The sequence below is a fragment of the Maylandia zebra genome, linkage group LG13 (assembly GCF_041146795.1).
Source record: "Maylandia zebra isolate NMK-2024a linkage group LG13, Mzebra_GT3a, whole genome shotgun sequence".
Classification (NCBI taxonomy): domain Eukaryota; kingdom Metazoa; phylum Chordata; class Actinopteri; order Cichliformes; family Cichlidae; genus Maylandia; species Maylandia zebra.
The window spans coordinates 6,080,335-6,099,265 of NC_135179.1; the positions used below are offsets into that span (position 1 = coordinate 6,080,335).

Genomic DNA, 18,931 nt, shown 5'->3' on the forward strand with positions numbered 1-18,931 from the left:
TGTGTGTGTGTGTGTGTGTGTGTGTGTGTGTGTGTGTGTGTGTGTGTAAATAAACGTATATAAATTTGGAAACTGGAAATTGTCGTTGGCGTCTGTATTAAAACTAACCGCCAAAGTAACTCAAAAGTAATTTAACAGGTTGTGTAACAGTACTTACAGTACTACAAACTACAACACTATAGATTTTGGTTGTATTGTGCAATGGTGACATTAGTGTGTTTCAAACAACAGATTGTAGATGTATCATAGTCATGACACACCTATGACATGCAGACTATGACCATGACATCACTCACTGGTTTTGAATTCCACATTTTAAAGTTTCAACAATAGCATTTTGAGTGTCGTCATGTTTTTTGAGTGAGTGTGGAGACGGTGGAATAATCACCGCGGCCGTCGCCCTGATTCCAGTATCCAGATGCATCCAGTTGTTAAATAAAGAAAATCATCCCACTCTGTGGAGGCTTTTCACCACTAGAAAAGCAGAAATGGTCAAAAAAAATGAGTTACCTGACTCAAAATCTGAATTTACTGACCAAGGGTCTCAAAATGTCAATTCACTTTCAAGTAAGACATAATTTTACTGAACTTGGAGGTTGAGCGTTACCTGATTAGGATTTCCTAAGTTTAATACATGAACTATAAATGATGGGCAAACTCTGGCAAACTTAAGACTGTTTTTTAAACTTCTTAGTCTAAGTTGACACAGCATTTCCTCCAGTAAAAGTTTAGTTTCTCCTAGAAAGGTCGCACGAGTAGTTAAACTGTGCCTTTAAAGGAGCAGAACTAGGATACACTGTTAAAGAGTTAAAACTCACTTTTGAGACAATCTGATCCTGTGTGTTTATGGCATAAAGATAAATTCTCAGAACAGTCGTAATCATGGTTTCATGTAAAGCTTCATAAGCTTACATTAAAGTGAGAGGTGACTACATTATACTTCTAGTCTGGTTACTGTAGGCTAGTTTTTAGGCCAAAAAGCGACTTTATCTACAGATTGTCCGCACTGGAGCTTTATAACGTCCTCACCTGTAGGAACAAGATCAACCTGCACAAAACAGGTAAGGAGCTCAGCGGCCACAGTGGGAGGGGCGGGGCTGAATAAAGGGGCGGGGTGGTCTCCCGGTGGCATTTCCAGCCAATCAGCTGTTCGGGACTGAGCTTCAGCTGAGCCTCAGGTCAGAGGCAGAGCAGCTCTGGGAGTTTGCATATCAGCAAGCGAAGAAAAGTTTTGACAAGCGGACCTGCGGGCGGCTTCTGTCAGCAGCAGCAGCTCAGCGTTCAGCCTGTGTGGAGTCTTTTCTCAGCGGGTGAGAGGTTGTACAATCCTCGGCAGTGTTCTGAGACTGTACGGCCCCAATCCCCCAGCTCAATCACCGCCAGCCTGGACTAACTGAACGCTTCACAGGTTTAATGACTTCATCTGTCAGCGGGCTCCTTGTGACCTGCGCACTTCGGTCTTAAACCTGCTTTTTTTAAATATAATTTTGTTTTAACTCTAAAGTTGGACTTTACTCAATACTGTCGTGGAAACAGCATTGCGAAAATATGACAGCCGAAAAGGAGAAAAAGAGGTAAGAGATACTGGATTCACTCCTCTCCTTCAGCCTCTCTGCGGTTTTAATTGCCTTCCGCTTGGATGTGACTTTATTAATTCGCGGATTTAATAACAGAGGCTGTTTATTTAGTGCAGAAATTGCCTGACAGTTGGCTGCTGTGGCACAGAGAGGGACCTGTTGCTGCAGTGCTGCATGTGACTTGGCCTAGCTTTGCGCTCTCTGCTTGTTTGGAAGGCAGCGACAGGCGGTGGTTTCACACAGCTTTAATCTTAGCATTGCATTAATTCTGATGCACCGGGGCTGGAAGGCAAGTGGCCGGTTTAGCCTGTAACTGAACCGAGCGTTTGTTTTGGAAATGAGCTGATTTGGGTTTCACTGCGAGAAGCCGCAGTCACATTGAATTGTGCATATTTTAAAACCCCGAATGAACTTTAAAGGACTTTAAAATACTTTCTAAATATATTCAAATTTGAAATTTAATACAATTTCTGATCTGCTTCTCGCTCATTCTAAGGTTAAACCCCACTACTGACTAATTTCCACATTAAGTGGTCCTGTAAACAAACCATTAACTTTTAAAAAAGGATGTGTGTAAATACCTCTATGCACAACACTTGTAATCTTTTTAGATGGAAGTTATGAAGTTTCATATGAAGAAAAATTTTCTTGCATAATTAAACCCACATAAAACACTTTGATCCTGCACACAGGATGCAGAGCAGACACAGAGAAGGCTCAACTTGCATGCGAAGTAGCAGCTTACTATAGAAAGGTGCATGTCATTATGAATGTATAAATATTAACAAGATCTACATGGACTTTTGAACAAGTGGTAACAAGAAGAAGAAAAAAAGACACCACACTTTTTTTTTTTTTTTTTTTTAAGTAAGGCAGCACTTTCTGGAGAGAATCCAAGCTCTTAACCTTTAACCTCCTTTTAACAGAAGCTGGGCATCAGTAAAGGATAATCAGTCATTACAGCAGATATCAGACTGCCTGATCAGGAAAGTTCTAGACCTGCAGATATATTGCAGTACCTTGCTCTTGCTCTAACCACCTGATGTTTAGCCAAAATCTCAAAAACTGATATTTGGCGGCATGACTGGCAGCATTCATAGAGCTGTGACATCTTTTTTTTTTTCTTAACTTAGTCATATCACACAGCATGATAATCTTGTCCTGTAACTAGTCAAACAGGAGATAATTGTGCATGTTTTATCTAGGTCAGTGTATCCCAGCATTGATCTGACCAGTGAAGTTGTTTATAATTTGGCTCTAATTATGTATTGTAATATTTCAGGTTTCTTCAGTTTCCCTGGCTTTATTCCCTTTTTTCTGGTTGTTAATTGTTCATCAGTAGCCATGAAGCCTCAGGCTTAGTAATAATGCTTTACTCGTCTCAGCCTGTCTTGGTTTGTGTGGTCACAACAGGCCAGTTAGCTTTAACATCTTACCTGTGGGAAATTCTAAATTAGGTTTCCTGGTTGATTCCTGGTGAGAGCGTGAAACGATGCTCAACTTAATATTTAATTAAGAGATTCCCAGAGATTTTCTGCAAATTAATCTTTCACACTACCTGGAGAAGAAAACTGATTTCAACCAGTGCAGCTGTTTTCGCTTGACACCTGCTTGTATGTCCTGTTCACCTCGGACTCTTTTCTCTGACTCTTGTCTGTCAGATCAAGCGTAAAGGTGAACAAAGCAGGGGACTAAGGCAGGATAACTGTGCCAGGGGTGAAAACATTCAGAGAAAGAGGGAGAAAATGACTTGGGGAGATGGAAAGTGAGATGAGTATAGGGCATTTCCTCTGACTGGTCAACGCCTCTGTGCTCCCACTGAAGACCTATCGGCCATTTTAGGGAAAAGGATCTCTGCAAGTGTGTCTCTGTCAGGCTGCACATGAAAAGCGTGTGTGTGTGTAAGTGTGTGAGAGTTCACTGGTGTTTGTCCTCTCGCTGGTGTGCTCTGTGTGTGTTTGTCTTTGTGTCACACAGTAGTATGTTGTCACTGCTGCTGCCTGGAAGTCATAATTGGTTTGATAAGTTTTGATTCATGACAGCTGCCAGTGTTTATTTGAGATCCGGTGTCTCTCACTGGTTTTATTAATAATAATCATGTGGATGTGATGAACTGACTTCTTGTCCGGCAGGTACATATTTTCTGTATCCTGATACACAAAAAGATTTCAGAAGATTTTCATCACAGAGTCACTGATTTTTCTTTATATGTTGGTGTGCGTGTCTATTTTAAAGCTACAGCTGGAACGTATTTGATTGTTTTTTTTGCTTATTGTTTTGTAAAAGCCCAACATGTTCATGGAAGAAGGAAAAATGAACTGTCAGATATCTGCAAATGGAGAAAATAATAAGTGTTTTTTAATAACTGATTAATCATTTATGTTTCTGCAGTTGGAACTTTAAAGGCAAATATTCAAAAATTTGATGGGTAACTGAAAGTTAAAAAAGAAAATGCACAAATCAGCAAACAGACTTGATGAGGGGGAAAAGTAGTGATTTCACACTGTAGTTGAACCCTCTTGTCTCCTACATGTACTATCTTGGATCTTTTGGATCAAGCTTCCACCTTATGCGGGCTTTGCCTTTTTTTTTTTTTTTTTTTGCTTGGAAGATGTTTTGTCAGAGAGAAAATGCATTCCCCCTTGAAGCAAAACTGAGAATGCAGTAAAGCAAAATTGGAGGAAACGGGGTACTTTTTAGGTTTTTCTACATTGCCATTACGAGTTTCGGCAAGTTAAAGCAGTCGCACAAGTTCTTAGAAAAACAGAAAAAACGTAATCAGATAAATCGGTTAATAAGAAAAAAAAAAAAAAAGTTCAAACTAAAGGCACAAATAAATTCAGGATAGCCTCTCAGGAGTACCTTTTCACAAGAGCCCGAAAAGAGGAGCCCGAAAATGTTACAAGAGCCTTGAACTGGGTGAAAAACATCTGATAAAGTCTGTGTGCGTAAGGCCAGCTTTGTGTCTTGTCATCCACTGAGTCAACGCTGATTTGAACTGTCACTGCAATCTTTTCTGAGTCTTGATGATATTAGTTGCTGGTAGAGTTACCACACCTTTCTGATTTGGAGCAAAGAAACACTTCCTGAGTTTGTATAAGCAGCCAGCAGTGCTCCCAAAACCCCAAAATGTCCTCCAGGCAAGCTGAAATTCCCAAAATAACAATGACTGCAAGGGTGTCGGCCGTACATCAGTGGGAAAGTAAAGCTCTCTCTTATTTTTGAATTGCATCTCATATTTTGTGTTATCAATAATATAAACATAATTTTCTTGCGACAATAATTTGGATTTTGTTACTTGTTGAGTTGCGATGATGATTATTACAACGCTGTAAGTCCAAGTCACCTGATCTGTTATATTCTTATGTCTGCGCCACGTTCACATCGTGAACTTTTCCTGTTATGTTAGTGTGACTACTATAATCGGCAATAAGTTCAAAATGTTCTCCATCATTTAAGCCAAAAAAATCTTCACTGTATTGCTTTGTAGCTTTCTTTTATTCATTTCTTAGACCCGAGTGTTTACATTGCTCAACTGGATTCACAAGTAATGTTACATTACTAGTATTTTTCTTGTTATGTATAACAGTGGTTGACATAGTGTACACTTGTATGTTTACTTTGGTTTGTAACAACTTCAGAAAGCCGTTACCACAACCAGACTCCGTAACACACCAGCAGTGTTTGTCACGCTACTGAATACATTGAATAGCTTCTTTTCTTTTCTCCTTTTTTTTTTTTTTTACATGTTGGTCTACTGATACCAGAAATAAGTTGTGGGCTTGTGAGGAACTCCTCTCGCTTCTTTCAGCATGTGATCCCATTGGAAACAATGCTCAAAGGTCAGAGTCCAGGGCAGCTGCCAGGCAGATATACATTACATGACTGCTGAGAGATTGAGCCATTCGGGTGTATTTTCTGTCTTTTTGGAGGACATTTTACCGTTATCATAGTTGTTGGGGGTGTAGCTGTATATTCTAGCAATAACAAAATGGGCCAATTTAAATTGTGGATGTTAAAAAAATATATTAAGAACCTTATCATAGCAGTTTCTAGGTATAAAACTTTTGCATTTATTGAGGAGATGATTTGGTTTTAATTCTAGGAGGAAAAACAACTAGTAGCCATGTGCATGTTAAGTCATCTTAACAAGAACCACATTTTATGGTGTCTTTGAGGTGTTTATATGACAGCTGTGGGGTTCTTTTTCTTCTAATCTCCACACCAAAACATAGCTGAATGAATTTAAGACCTTTAATGACTTTGAGTTTAGTTTCTCTTAATGACTGTTTTATAGGAGATGGTACGTACTAAGCTGTCTGTCTGTAACCTTTCACTCACTCCAAAGACTCAACGGGAAAATGTCTGAAAAGTTTTTCTTTTTGAGGGAATATATGCTGAGCTAGAATCACTTTATTTTATGGACCGCATGTAGCCCAGTTTAAACCTCAGACCAGTTGAACTGTAATAACTTAAAAAGAAATGCCTCCAAATTTTCCCTTTGTTTGTTTTAAGAGGTACATATGGAAAACATTGACATTTAATGAACCATCCATTTATAAAATATATGGGCCGGCTCAAATGACTTTGTAAAAACAAGTGTCATTTAAACAACTTATCGTAAATCAAAGAAGCAGATCGTCACAGCGGCCACAGGTCGTGTTTGTTTTTTCCTGTCAGGAGGCTGAAAAACTTCTGGTTTGGACGAAATTAACAAGCAACAGTTTTATGATTTGCTCCAAGTATAACCTGCAACTTGATTATTAGAGTAATATATAATGAAAAGTGTAAAATGCAGTTTTGATACAGTGGGCTGGACTCACCTTTTGATGATCTGACATCAGGCAGTGTTAATGCTTGCTGAATAATTCTGGCAGCTTGTTTGAGCTGTCAGTGCTGCAGTGCTTTTAAGCTAGAACTGCTCACATTCATCATATTGGTCATGTTGAACCTTATCCTGAGTGGTGTTGGTGCTGTGGAGCGAGTAGTTTAAAAGCCTGATTTGTGGTTTTAATGATCTCCTAAACACACCAGTTTGGCAACATATTCTTGCTGTTGTTACATCTTTGTGTCCTGCTTTCTTATGCTCATCCACGGGAAGGAGAGGGGAGGGTGAGGGAGGTGAGCAAGTTGCCAAAGATAAGACAGAGAGCACACAAAAGGGAGGACAGAAATAATCAAGAATAATCAAGTGGATGCAAAGGTGATTATAGATGAGCGTAAATCAATGAGGCATTTAAAGACCAATGAGTAAAGTGCAGAAGGAGCAGCTGTGGCGTTGCGTCAGATTACAGAAGCCCGTCAACTCAGTGCCTCCCATCCTCGCAGTGCTCCACAGTGGGCCGAGGGCTTGGTTGGCACAGAGCCTTCGTGCCTCTTTTGTGTGCTAACCTCGGGCAAACCCGGCCTCCCGACCCAAACATCACGCCACTTACAGAAGGCGTGCAACCTGCCCGCTGCAAGACAGAGGAGTGAAAGGAAAGACGGAGAGGGTGAAGCCCAAATGCTTAAAATTGGAGCTTGTTTGTTGTATTCAGAGATGGGAAGTGATTAAGTACATTAACTCAAGTAGAGTGCTTTAGTGAGGTTTGAAACTCTAAATCCTCACAGTTCTTTAAAATAATTCATATTGGGAACAATATGTCTAAAATCTATCTTCCTTACTGCCCAGTCTAAAGAAGGAAAGCTTTACCTTTCCTTTTTTTTGGTTCTTTTTAAGTTGTGTTGGGATTTCCCAAAACGGTTTTCCCGGAGTGTGGCAAAGCTGGAAACGTGACCTTAAATAATACTACCGGTAATGTTACACTTTTGGTTTGATGACTTACAAGAAGCGCCTCTTAACAACTCGCAATGATTCCCAGACCTCGACTGAACTTTGTCTTCAATATCAAGTATGGGCAGAATTTATTGCTTCCCTTAAGAAGGGGGTGGAGGGGAGGGGGGTGCTACAGTATGAGCTGCTCGCTGGCTCTGCCATTGTGAGTTATTTTCAGTTAGAATCTCAATAAACAAACAAAAGCTTGGTACCAGCAGCAACATTAGAAGACACTTCAGTCTGTTTGTCAGTTTTTGAGTCTCTGTGGTTAGGAATGTGTCCATTTATTTTGAGAGTCCACTGTTTGTGTTTGTCAAGCTCTTATTCAGTGTTTTACTCTGGGTAAACAATTTGAGAGGAAGATGAGGACCGAAACAATAGAGGCCAAACAAAAAGAGAGACTAAAGCGAGGTAGAGCGAGTGAAAGATTGAGTGGGGAGAGAGAGAGGCTTGGGGTTATTAAGTAGCAAAGTGATACAGACACAGCTACGCTACATTTGCCAGCTGTGTGACTCGTGTGGTTTACCGTGAGTGATTCTTTCTGGGTGAACGGTTTTAAGCGAGCCCGCTGCTTCTCCTGCTGCTGCTTACGGACAGCGGTGGACTTGAAGCTTTAGAAGCATGTGTGGATTCAGAAAGAGGCGGCTGGCCAACAGCTATTTAACACATCAGCGCTGAGAGCACTTACAGAGCAGGAAGGACAGAATTTACAAGTTAATAAAAGTGCATGTCAGTGATTGTTACTTTCCAGCAACAGGTGTGGATTTATTTCATTTTTTCTATACAGTGCTGTGAATTGAGTGGGAATGCCTGTGAACAGAGTGCTTGTTTTACTTTGTTGCTTTTTACTGAACATGATCTTATTGACACAAGCTGTTTTTACACATGAGCCATGGAAAATGCTGGGAGAATCAGTTCTGAATTATCTGAAGGTTTCTCTTTCTCACATGTATCACGCCGCAGGGGATGGTTTGTGTCAGACGTGTTCTCACTACTGGAAGCGCGCTGGTTTGGTTTAGCAGAGGGAGCTGCCTGAGTAAAGGAGGACAATGATGAGCACTCACCTGCTGTGAATTCACTGGACAGCTTTAAAAAAAAAAAAAAACGGTGTTGTTCCCTCGTTGGAACAATCAGCATGACACAGCCTTGGTAAAAGGGAACTGGCTGTTTTTTATTTATTTTTTAAATGATTAAAAATGAGTTTCTTTTCTTTATAAGTACTCAGACTGTTGGAACGGTTGTTGTTTTTGGCTATCATAACCATTAGTTAAATGAGAAAACTCATCAACCATAATTAGACATAAAACGATCAACTATCTTATCTGCAGGTTTTTAGTGTTGGGGAATTTTTCACAAACACTCTGAGTGTTTAAACAAATTAGATTGCACTTCTTTCTGTAATTAAACTGTAAGTTTCTTCAGCTAGAGATGCAGTCTGTGAGTGAGTGCACCAACGAGCTGTAAATATCAAGCATTAAATAAAGAAAGAATGTTTCTGTTTTCAATGGCAAAAAGAGCTCAAAAGTGAGTGTGTGCAATAAACAAACTGGTAAACCTGAGACCCTGCTAACTGCTGAGGGCCCTGGTCAGCCGTACGTACAGTCCAGCGTCCCATTTGGCCATCAGACCCTTGCGCAGTGAGGGGGAAACAGCAGGGGAGGCGAGAAGTCGGTCTGGGAAACCTCTCTATATCTTTCCATTGTTATTTTTATCTCATTCATTCTCACCCGCCTACGCTACCTCCTCCTGTCTTTAACCTCTTTCTTTTTTGCTTTTCGCTCGTATCACATTGTCTCACATTTATTCTGGACACCCGACAGCGCTGTTTACCCCGCTCACTTTGTTGTTGTTGCCACGGCCTCCCCACCACACTTCTGTTCTTTGCCTCTTCTGCTTCGCCACATTCTCCTCTTTTTCAGAACTGTGTCTCCTTGCCATTTCCTTTTTCCCGTCCGCCAGCTCCCCTTCTTCCTTTTCCTCTGCTACCAAATTGGCTGAGATCCACGATCCCCTGTATGTCACCTGGCTGAGCTCCATCTCCCTGTAGACTTCCCGTTTCACCTCAAGAGTGACTGTGAAATGTTTGCTCTTCAAAGTCAGAAGCTGGACATAGAAAGTTGTGTGCAGAAGGGATTTTGCTTTATTTACCAATTTCTGAAACTCATCGTAACTAACTGTAGCCACATTTTCCTTAACTTTAAAGATGCCCTGTGGAGTTTTATTGTAAACATATTTGCATTTCCCACAAAAAACACAAGTAAAAAGTCCATGTAGCAAGAAGTCAGGGTGGAAGGAAATGTCAGCAAAACAGGGAATTTTAAAAAGGGACCGCTGTTGTTCTATTTCACACCGAAACATCTGCTTGACCGCAATCATTCCATATCCGCAGCCTTGTTTCTGTTATTGTAACCAATGATAAAGTTCCCTTAACTTCAACAGAAGAGTCATTTTAACCGCACTGCATAAAGACTGGATTCATGCTCCTTAAACACAGTGCAGCTGCATAAACTTTTACATTTATATGTATTCAAGTGTTCATGTTGAAGACTTGTACGTATGCATCTACAATTTCACCTCAAACTTGCTCTTAGAGGAAAACCTCACCCTGTAAAGTGACCCGAGTTTCATGTTGGGGGGGTCATCAGTGCTGATGAGAGCTATATCTCCAGTTAAGACTCTTATCCCACATTTCCACATTAACCAGTTTATGCACCAATCATCTTCCAGGATCAGGACATCAATATAGAGTTCTACTGCCATGTCCACAGGTGTCTAAGATTTGGTGTATCATTGTATGTGAGCAGGTGCAGTGGAAAAACGGTCTTCAGTCACCACCCACATCCATTGTGCAGATTTGCATGTCAGAACAGAACGTATGTGCACAAAGAGATGGCCTCATAGGGAGATCGGCCTAATAGAAATCAGATTAGATTATTTCTTTTTATGGGGATTTTTTGATCACACCTCATGCACTCATTAAAAGCAAACACAGAAAAAGCCTCCACATGCTCCCTCGTGCTTCACTGTTCTGGAGCTTTAGAGCGCATTCACAAATTTAGAAGTCCAGACACCGTCCTCTTAGTCTGGAATACAATGCACTTTAGCAAAAGTCACTTTGTAGTGCTCTGTAAGATTGTATATATTTTTTTTAATTTCACAGTGGAGTTTATGCTGTTTTAAAAAAAATAAATAAATAAAAAATTCAGGAAACTTGTATATCTCTCCAGAACAACAGTTGTCATTATTTCACTTTTGTCATTTGAAAAGTTTTTGTGTTGAAAGAGATTACTGTTCCCTTTTGTTTCCCCCTCCTGTGTGTTAAAAGCTTTTTCCTTGAATGTCCTTTTCAGCTCTCTCGACACTTTTACTGTTCAAGGTGAATTTGCAAAACGGGACCGGAGGTCAAGAGCCGATAACCAGGACGGAACAGTAAATCAGGGCTTGTTTTTGACCTTCACCTGGTGCATTTTTTTTCTGCCAGAAAAACATTTTGCAAACACTTAAAAATGCCCCAAAATGAGTTTCGCAGCTTTTGAAGTCGAGTAACCTTGACTTGACAACTATGTCAGAAACTTGAGTGAAAGCAATAATAAAGTGAAAACCAGTAACACACTCACATTCCTCCTGTAATCCTGTCGCTGTAATCCCGCTGTAGTCAGTCCTCTGTTCATTGGGTTTGCGTTTAAAAACATGCAAAGTAAAGACAGTCTGTTTTCTCCTTACGTTCTCTTTTTAATCATCTCTTTATCTTTCTTCAGAAACTTTGAGTAATGAAACAGTTTTATCATTGCTAGGAACTGGATTTTCTTCAGTTTTTCCATGCGAGACCCTTAAACCACAAATACTACAGATTTACCCACCAAAGCTTCTCTCAGGTGCCATCTGTATCTGCCCCACCACATTAACTGAGTCAGCAGTCAGCTCATCCCTTTTCATCTATAGTTATAATAAGAAAATGGACCGCGTCCCAAACTTTTTAGTGCTCTACTGATTTAAGTGTTTAGGTTATTGATTGCTGTTGTTGTAAATGTGTTGGTTCTACAGAGCCATGAACAAGACTCCTGTAGCAGTTAATCACTTCAGGTCGGCTGTTATCTCATCAGGGGGCAATAATTCAGATCACATGGGGAAAAACTTTGTTCATCATGACTAAGGGTGCTGTTTTTTCCCCCCAACAGTACTGATTTTTTTTAAATATTTATTTATATAATAACACTTAAATTCCAATAAAGTACAGGAAACTTTAACAGTGCACTTACTCTCATGTACAACAGCAGTTTCTTACTGTAAAATAGTACAATTCACTGTGTAAAATGACATTGTTGACATAGTTATTGTGATTATATAGAACACTAATTAAAACATAAATTAGGTCTTGGAGAATCTGGATACAGTAACAATGACAATGATAATAAAAAAGACAGCAACAAAATAACCCATTCATTTTAAAATTTAAAACTTTTTTTTTAACTTTCTCTGATGAGCTGAAATAAATGATTTTGAACTCACCATGTAAATCTTTTTACTTTTAGTTTGCCTTCTCTATCTAAATGTTTAGATTTGTGCCATTCAGCTCATTTGGTATTCTCAGCGGGGTTTCTAGTCTGGTCAGCTGACCTCCCTCACACCACCTGTGGCCTCCCTCTCTTTCGCCTTTTCCCTTTCTCCATCCCCTCTGTGCTTCTTTCAATCAGCCAGTCTATCCCAACCATCAGCGTGCTGTGGGCGGGTTTGTGTGTGTGTGTGTGTGTGTGTGTGTGTGTGTGTGTGTGTGTGTGTGTGTGTGTGTGCGCGCGGCTCTCTTTCATGGACTATCGGAATCATCAGCAATCTCCTGCATCGTTCTTCCCTTGATTGAGGCGAAGTCGGGGCCCCTGTCTGGGATAGCTGTTTGTTCGCCTGTGTGTGTCTGTGTGTGTGCGCATGCACACACAGACAAATGCCTGTTTGGCTGTGTTTCCAGAACTTGATGTTCCTTAGGATCACAGATTAGCCAGTACTGTATTGTTGCTCTGTGTTTGTTCGGCGAGGCGCCACAACTACAGGAAGACACACACCTTTCCTTGCTTACAGTGTGTGTGTGTGTGTGTGTGTGTCTGCTAAGTTGTTTGTGTGTGCATTATGGGTGTGGGTAGGCCTTTTCTGACTCTAGACCACCTTTATAGTGGAAAGCAGCATGTTTTCCATAAGCACAATCTAAAAATATCCAAACAGACTTCAACATTCTTTAAACTACACTTAAAAAAATAAGTGCCAATATGCCTGTGTGAGACTTTAGTGTGTATTCTCCCTTTTGCCCGGGGAAATAAATGACTAAGAAATAATGATGATAGTAGTAGTATTCTTGTTTTGTAACATTCCTCCAAAGACTACTTCATCAGTTATAGTTTTAGTAACACACTAAAAAAAATACTTGGTTACTTTTAAATCTATTAGTCTCCCTCTTCTGATTGATCAACATAATATATTTTTGTTTTTTTAAACAAAGATTAATTATTCATCGTTAAATAATGAAAATTTAATTTTAAAATCAGAACTAATATATGTGTGTGTGTGTGTGTGTGTGTGTGTGTGTGTGTGTGTATATGTATATATTAATTATATAAATATTTTTTTTCTTTTTCTTTTTTTTATTTTAAATTCAGACCAAAGACAGACATGTAAACGGCGTACTTTTCAGCAAAGCTGCGCACAACAAGACTTCATCTAGTTTTAGTGGAATTGATAGCGATCTTCATACAGCTGTACTGATCTTTAAAGAAGAGGTGAAGGAATGGTACAAAAGTTCAAGCCTCAGAGTCAACGAAATCTGTCGATCTGTACTCGGCGAGAGTGATGGAAATGACAACAAACTGATTAGAACAGTTTTAGTTACTGGGCAAAAGAGCAAATGGTCCATGAAGCACACTCACATGCGCACACAAACTCACGTGCACACTCTTGCTCGCACTAACACAGCCTGACACCTGCTCTGGTTACAGGATCTGTTTCCTATAAGCACCTTTTGGCTTGTTATCACAACAATCACAGCAGGAGTCAGGACCTGTTTTCTGGGCATTTGTGTTCGTGTGTTTTTGGGGCTGCTTGTTGAACAACCTGAAGATTCAATCCAGAACTTGAATAACAAACTCGTAGATTAGTGTCTCTTCAGTTAACAGCACCTGCATGTTGTAGTTTCTGGTGTCAACAGAAAGACACATCTCCCAGACAGCAGGAATATATTTATATGTATGTATATTTCAGTTTAAGTAAAGATTTGGGAGGTTAAATGGTACCAATATGCAGGGCTGGACTGGGACAAAAAATCGGCCCGGGCATTTTGACCAGAGACCGGCCCACCAAAAATGTGACGTCATTAGGGGTAAAACCGCAAAGGATTCTGGGAACTCGTGGCAAGAGGTACTAGCGCATGCAGGCTTTCAATTGAACTCAGTTACACAGCGATAAAAAGAAACACAAAAATAGCCGGTATTTGCCAAAAACTGATTGCTCGTATTTAAATTGCTATAAGTAACTTGTTGGGCTATAATATGTGAAACATATGCCAAATGCATCCCTCATGGATGACATAAAGTCATCTCTCCATCTCCATCTCTCTCTCCTGCTCTTTTATTTCTCTCTCTGCTGCTCTTCTGTCTCCTCTGTCACAGACTTCTCCACTTTTGATGATAAATCAGCCTGGTGCAACATGTAAGGATTGGCACAATTTGTTAAGATTTTGAGGAGTTTGAGAAACTAACCTTAAGCATAAAATAAAATTTACTATCAGTAACTTCATAGCACCCGCCCAGCAGTATATAAACTCCGTCATGCTAGCTAGTACGCAGTACCAGTTATTCTAAGCGCCTGTAAAAAGTCAGCACAACTTAAACAAACTACAACTAAACTTGGTTTATATCTGACACAGACAGCAGGTCATAACTTCTTACCTGAAGTTCAGTTCCTCTGCCACTATGACCGGCGGCCGCCTCGGGTCTCTCCTCCTCTTGCCTCCCCTTTCCCTTATCCACCTTTTTTATTTTTGTTGTTGTGTCTTTACATAAGTCATGAATCATAAACCTGCAATGAGCTCGTGTCTTTTAAACTCGGCTTACTCAGATTAAAGGCTTTTGTGGAATTCTTTTCGCCTGCTGTTGATGCGTTTAATTCCAGCTGTATCTGTTTGCATCTTTTAAGTGATGGAAACCTCGGCCTTGTTGTAATAACACACCATTACATTATGTCCAAAGAATGGGCATTGATGTTCTGTGTAAGTAAAAATTAAGAAATAAATGTGTAACGAGATGAAAGTTTTCCATTCTTAAATGGAAGATTTGCCTTAAATTTTTTTTTAATTAAAAAAAGGAGTATTTTTTTTTTTTTTTTTTTTTTTAAAGCTTAATTTCACTTGGAGCTTCACATTTGCTGAAATGATCCTTTAAATCAAATCTCTGTCGCAGGAAACCTTAAAACCTCCTTCCAAAGATACAAAAATAAATCTTTAAGCACCTAAAAATAAGAATTGGACAGATTCAATTAAATGTTAACGTGTGTGTGTGTGTGTGTGTGTGTGTGAGAGAGATTGTTATGCTTATTACTGTACATGAATCTACATAAGATTGTCATACGTTAGTGCATGAGATATGATGCAGTGTCAGATCACCCTGAACACCACGCTCTCTATCTGTTCATGTTTGAATGCAGATCTGAACAGATGAAGCTTTGTGCTGTGCAGACAGAGAGGGCTGCAGGGGAAAACTGTATTAACGGCCTCATTACTGCCAGCAGAGAGTGGAACAGACACAATATGTCCGAGAGCAGCAGCGGCAGCAGCTCTGCCCTCTTTGTTTTTGTTCCGATTAGGCCTGAAAATAATCTCGCGACTGGGCAACATGTGAGTGTGCGTGCACATGTTCCTCCTTACGCTCCAGGCTGCAGGCGTCCAATGGCAAGTTTATCGCAGCGAGAGTACCAAAAGTGATTGAAAAAAGCTTGCGGGTAAGGGGGAGAAAAATAATGAATGAGGACCGAGGGTGTGGACTGTTGTACCACATTCAGATTTCAGGTTTGCTTTCCAAGTAGCAACGCTTCAGGTTGAAAAACATCTGGCTCTGCTGCATTGTTCGATTCCGAAGCTGCCTGTCGGGTGAGCTCATAATTCTGATTGATGCTTGTAAAACGATTTGAGAGCCAAGTGAAAGTTATAAACATGACTTACACATAATTAGAGCAGCAAATTTGGTCATTTGAAGTCTATTCAATAAAAGCAAGTGTGGATCTGTTGGATGACAAATTACTGCCAGAGCCAAATGATTTATAGATTTTTTTTTTTTTTAAAAACCATTAAAAGTCATTTTAAAAATACACAAGTTAATTTCACAAATCAAAATAGACGTGATTTGTATTCTACTATTCTTATTTCACTGTGATTAATTTTATTTCCTCCACTGTTTTGATTAGTGTTACGCTGCTGTCAGTTAAAGTAATGACTTCTTCTGCTGTTTTGTGTGTCGAGGGGAGGAGGGTAAATTGAAGAAGCTGCTTTCTTATCTGTGTATGAACAATGTGCAAACAGAGTAGGATAAGCGGCCTGCATGTGAAAACGCTCCCCTGCTCTGCAACGAGTTTGACGTCATTATTTTGCAATGTGAGTGAAACAGAAAATATGCTGAGACGGATTTAAAAGAATTGGCTCAACTGGTATTCGGAATGACAATGTGACAAAGATAATTGGCGCCGAAAGCTTCCCAGCAAGTGTTGCATCTGAACACAACACAGAGTACTGGTGAGTGTGCGAGGCTGACGAGTTGCATAAAATGACGCCTGCTTCAGTGGCGCCGACTTGACCACAACTTCCAGTTAAGTCACAACTACTGCAAGCAAACAAAGGAAAGTTGATGGCCTTGCAGGTATACTTCAGTATGAAGGTTGGCTTTTCCAGGGACTGAGTATCTCTGAGTGGTATCTGCTGCTAAAGTACTATTTCCATCTTCAGCCTTTCAACCACAATTAGTATTGTCACATTCAGGGCTCTACATTCAGTGTGAGTCAGGCTGATGTTGCTCTCTGCCTCTCGTGTTCGTGTACCTTTTGCATGTACCTGAGCATGTGACTGGCTGTGGTTTAGAGTGACAGTCTCACTTCTCTCGCAGAGGTTTCAGAATGCCAGATATGTGTTTTCTACTTGTTTTAATACCCAGATCTCACACCACGTCGCCCTCTTAGAGAGGAGAAACAGACGAAACCAAATCATCTGTTCCATCACAAACGCAACACAAACAGAAATCCTTTTGGAGCTACTCATACCACGTTTGCGTGAGTTCTTGATGATTAAAATAGCTGGTGACCCGCATCTCCCCCCTCTCAGCTTTGGTTGCAACTCTCGTAGGCCTTTTTAAAAGCAGCTTTTGGATGTGCCAATGAATCGGAGCAGAACAAAGAATGTTATCTCCGCGTTTTACATCATTTTATGGCAAGAATAGAAGTTGGAGCTGAAACTTGTGGGATGTTTTCATTTCAGAAGCTTTAACAAACAGATTCATGTTTTGGCCTGAGGTGAGTGAGTGTGCTGTTTTGGGTTTTTCTTTTAGGTGTGTTTCAGCTTTCAAAATAGTATTTATGACTGCAGCACTGACGGATCATCATTGTCAGCTTGCTGGAGGTCACCTTGCTGTACATGTATGTGTACCTATATATTGTGGTTGTGAGTTTAGTGTGTCATTCTGAAGTGGCAGAAACTTGTGGTATGTTGGTTTGTGGTCTGTTTAACCTTTGGCTTGTTTGCTTTAGTGTGCGTAGCCCAAGGTTAAAAGATGAGGCCCTGCCAGTAGGAGCTGAGAGGGTGGCGCAAACGGTATAATGTCCTTTAGTAGCCCTTTTAATGTGTTTTTCATGTTTGATCCAACTTTTCGGGATGAGCTGAGAGTCTGAGGAGGGCAGCAACTGGCTGATCGTACAGAATTTTCCACATGGCTTGATTGCATGAACTCGGTACCCTCTGCAGCCAGACTGTCTTCTCAAATATGCGTCTGTATCGAGCAGCAACTACCAACTATCTTTTTTCCTTTTTTATGCAGCATCTCAAACTGTATCAAAACAAGACAAAACATACAAAATGCAGCAATGCAAAGGCAAGTCTGAGCAGGTACTGTAGGCCGAAGACTTTCTTTTTAAATAAATGTATCAGATCAGGAGTCCTGCATGAGTAGGGTGCAAAGTCTAAGAGCTGGGGTTAACCCTAAAAAGAGATGGAGCAAACAGGAAAGACTCCATTTACCTCCATTTACCAATCTGGGTCAATATCTAAGCCACTTCAAGTTTGCGCAGTAACTTTCAATGTCCAGAAATCAGGCTTCAGAAGAGGAAACTTCCTGTCTCACTCAAGTGAGGCAATTCCACACAAGAACTTGAGATAGTATTGAGTAAATTTGGTTGGCAAATTGTCCAATATGGCCCTCTCTCTTAAGACGAGACATTCCACTTGATGTATTTTTACTACTGGAACAACAATTCGCTCAGGACTCAGACGCCACATTGTAAAACACTTTAAGCATTTATAGAGTTCAGTAGGAGTGCTTTATGGTCTGAAATGGATGTGATGCATTTGTGTCAATACTGTCATAAATGCATTGTGCTTTAACCTGAGCCATGATTGCAAACTTAGTCACGTAGTTTTACTGCCTAAATATATTCAAAGAATGACATAAGGGAAGGTAAAAAAAAAAAACCATATACATATATAATAAACGTAAGTGGAAAATAATTGAATATGAGGTATCTGACAAGACTCTTTTCTTCTAGAAACGGCATTACTTGATTACCAGCATTGGTTTTGTTTGATTTGAGTCACTGAAGCACAAGATGAAATAAATCTGTCAGACCAGATTTATCTTTTACTGCAGGTCAAAGTGAACACATTTTCTGCAGTAAATCGTTGTGGGAACGATTTGAGGAATGAAGGAAAGAGAAGGTAGGAAGAAGAAAAATACTGGAAATTTTTTAAAGTTTTACTTGAGTAGATGCACCTGACCTCTAACCTCTGGTATGCACATGCACGCGCAGGTGGGTGCGTGTGTTTGCGTGCACGTTTGTGAATATGAGCGAGGGGTCAGTGAGTACATCGGAAGGCTGCAATGCCCTGGTGAAGCGCTGTGACTCCCATTGTTTTCTGTACTGAAATAGTCTGCTGGGATCTTCAGCAACAATGGCCCTGGACAATCAAAGAGTGACACACACACACACACACACACACACACACACACACACACACACACACACACACACACACACACACACACAGACAAAGACAAAAGAACACACATCAAGGAGCTAGTTGAAGTTTGCTCTCTCAGTTGGCTTGATTGAGTGGAAGCAGTCTGCTGTCTGCTGGCTCATCAGTAATGAGACTTTGAGTGACTGACAGTCGGGGTTAATGAGTTTAAACCTCAGAGACGAGCAGGGAGACGCACTGATGGGACATAACACTCGATGAGATAAGATAATGGTGCTTCTGTGCTCTGCCTTTCCTGTTAATTGTATGCTATCTTGTCCTTAATGTGTG

General features: G+C 40.3%; 1 protein-coding gene across 1 annotated transcript in view; it reads left to right on the forward strand.

Annotated features, from left to right (window-relative positions):
- Nucleotides 1-1,162: 1,162 nt before the first annotated feature.
- The window catches only part of epas1b (endothelial PAS domain protein 1b), a 48,366-nt gene continuing 30,597 nt past the window's right edge, over nucleotides 1,163-18,931 (forward strand). The window contains exon 1 of the mRNA XM_004553535.6: nucleotides 1,163-1,574. Coding sequence (XP_004553592.1) covers nucleotides 1,549-1,574 — 26 coding nt within the window. The 5' untranslated portion in view covers nucleotides 1,163-1,548. The remainder of the gene's footprint in view (nucleotides 1,575-18,931) is intronic.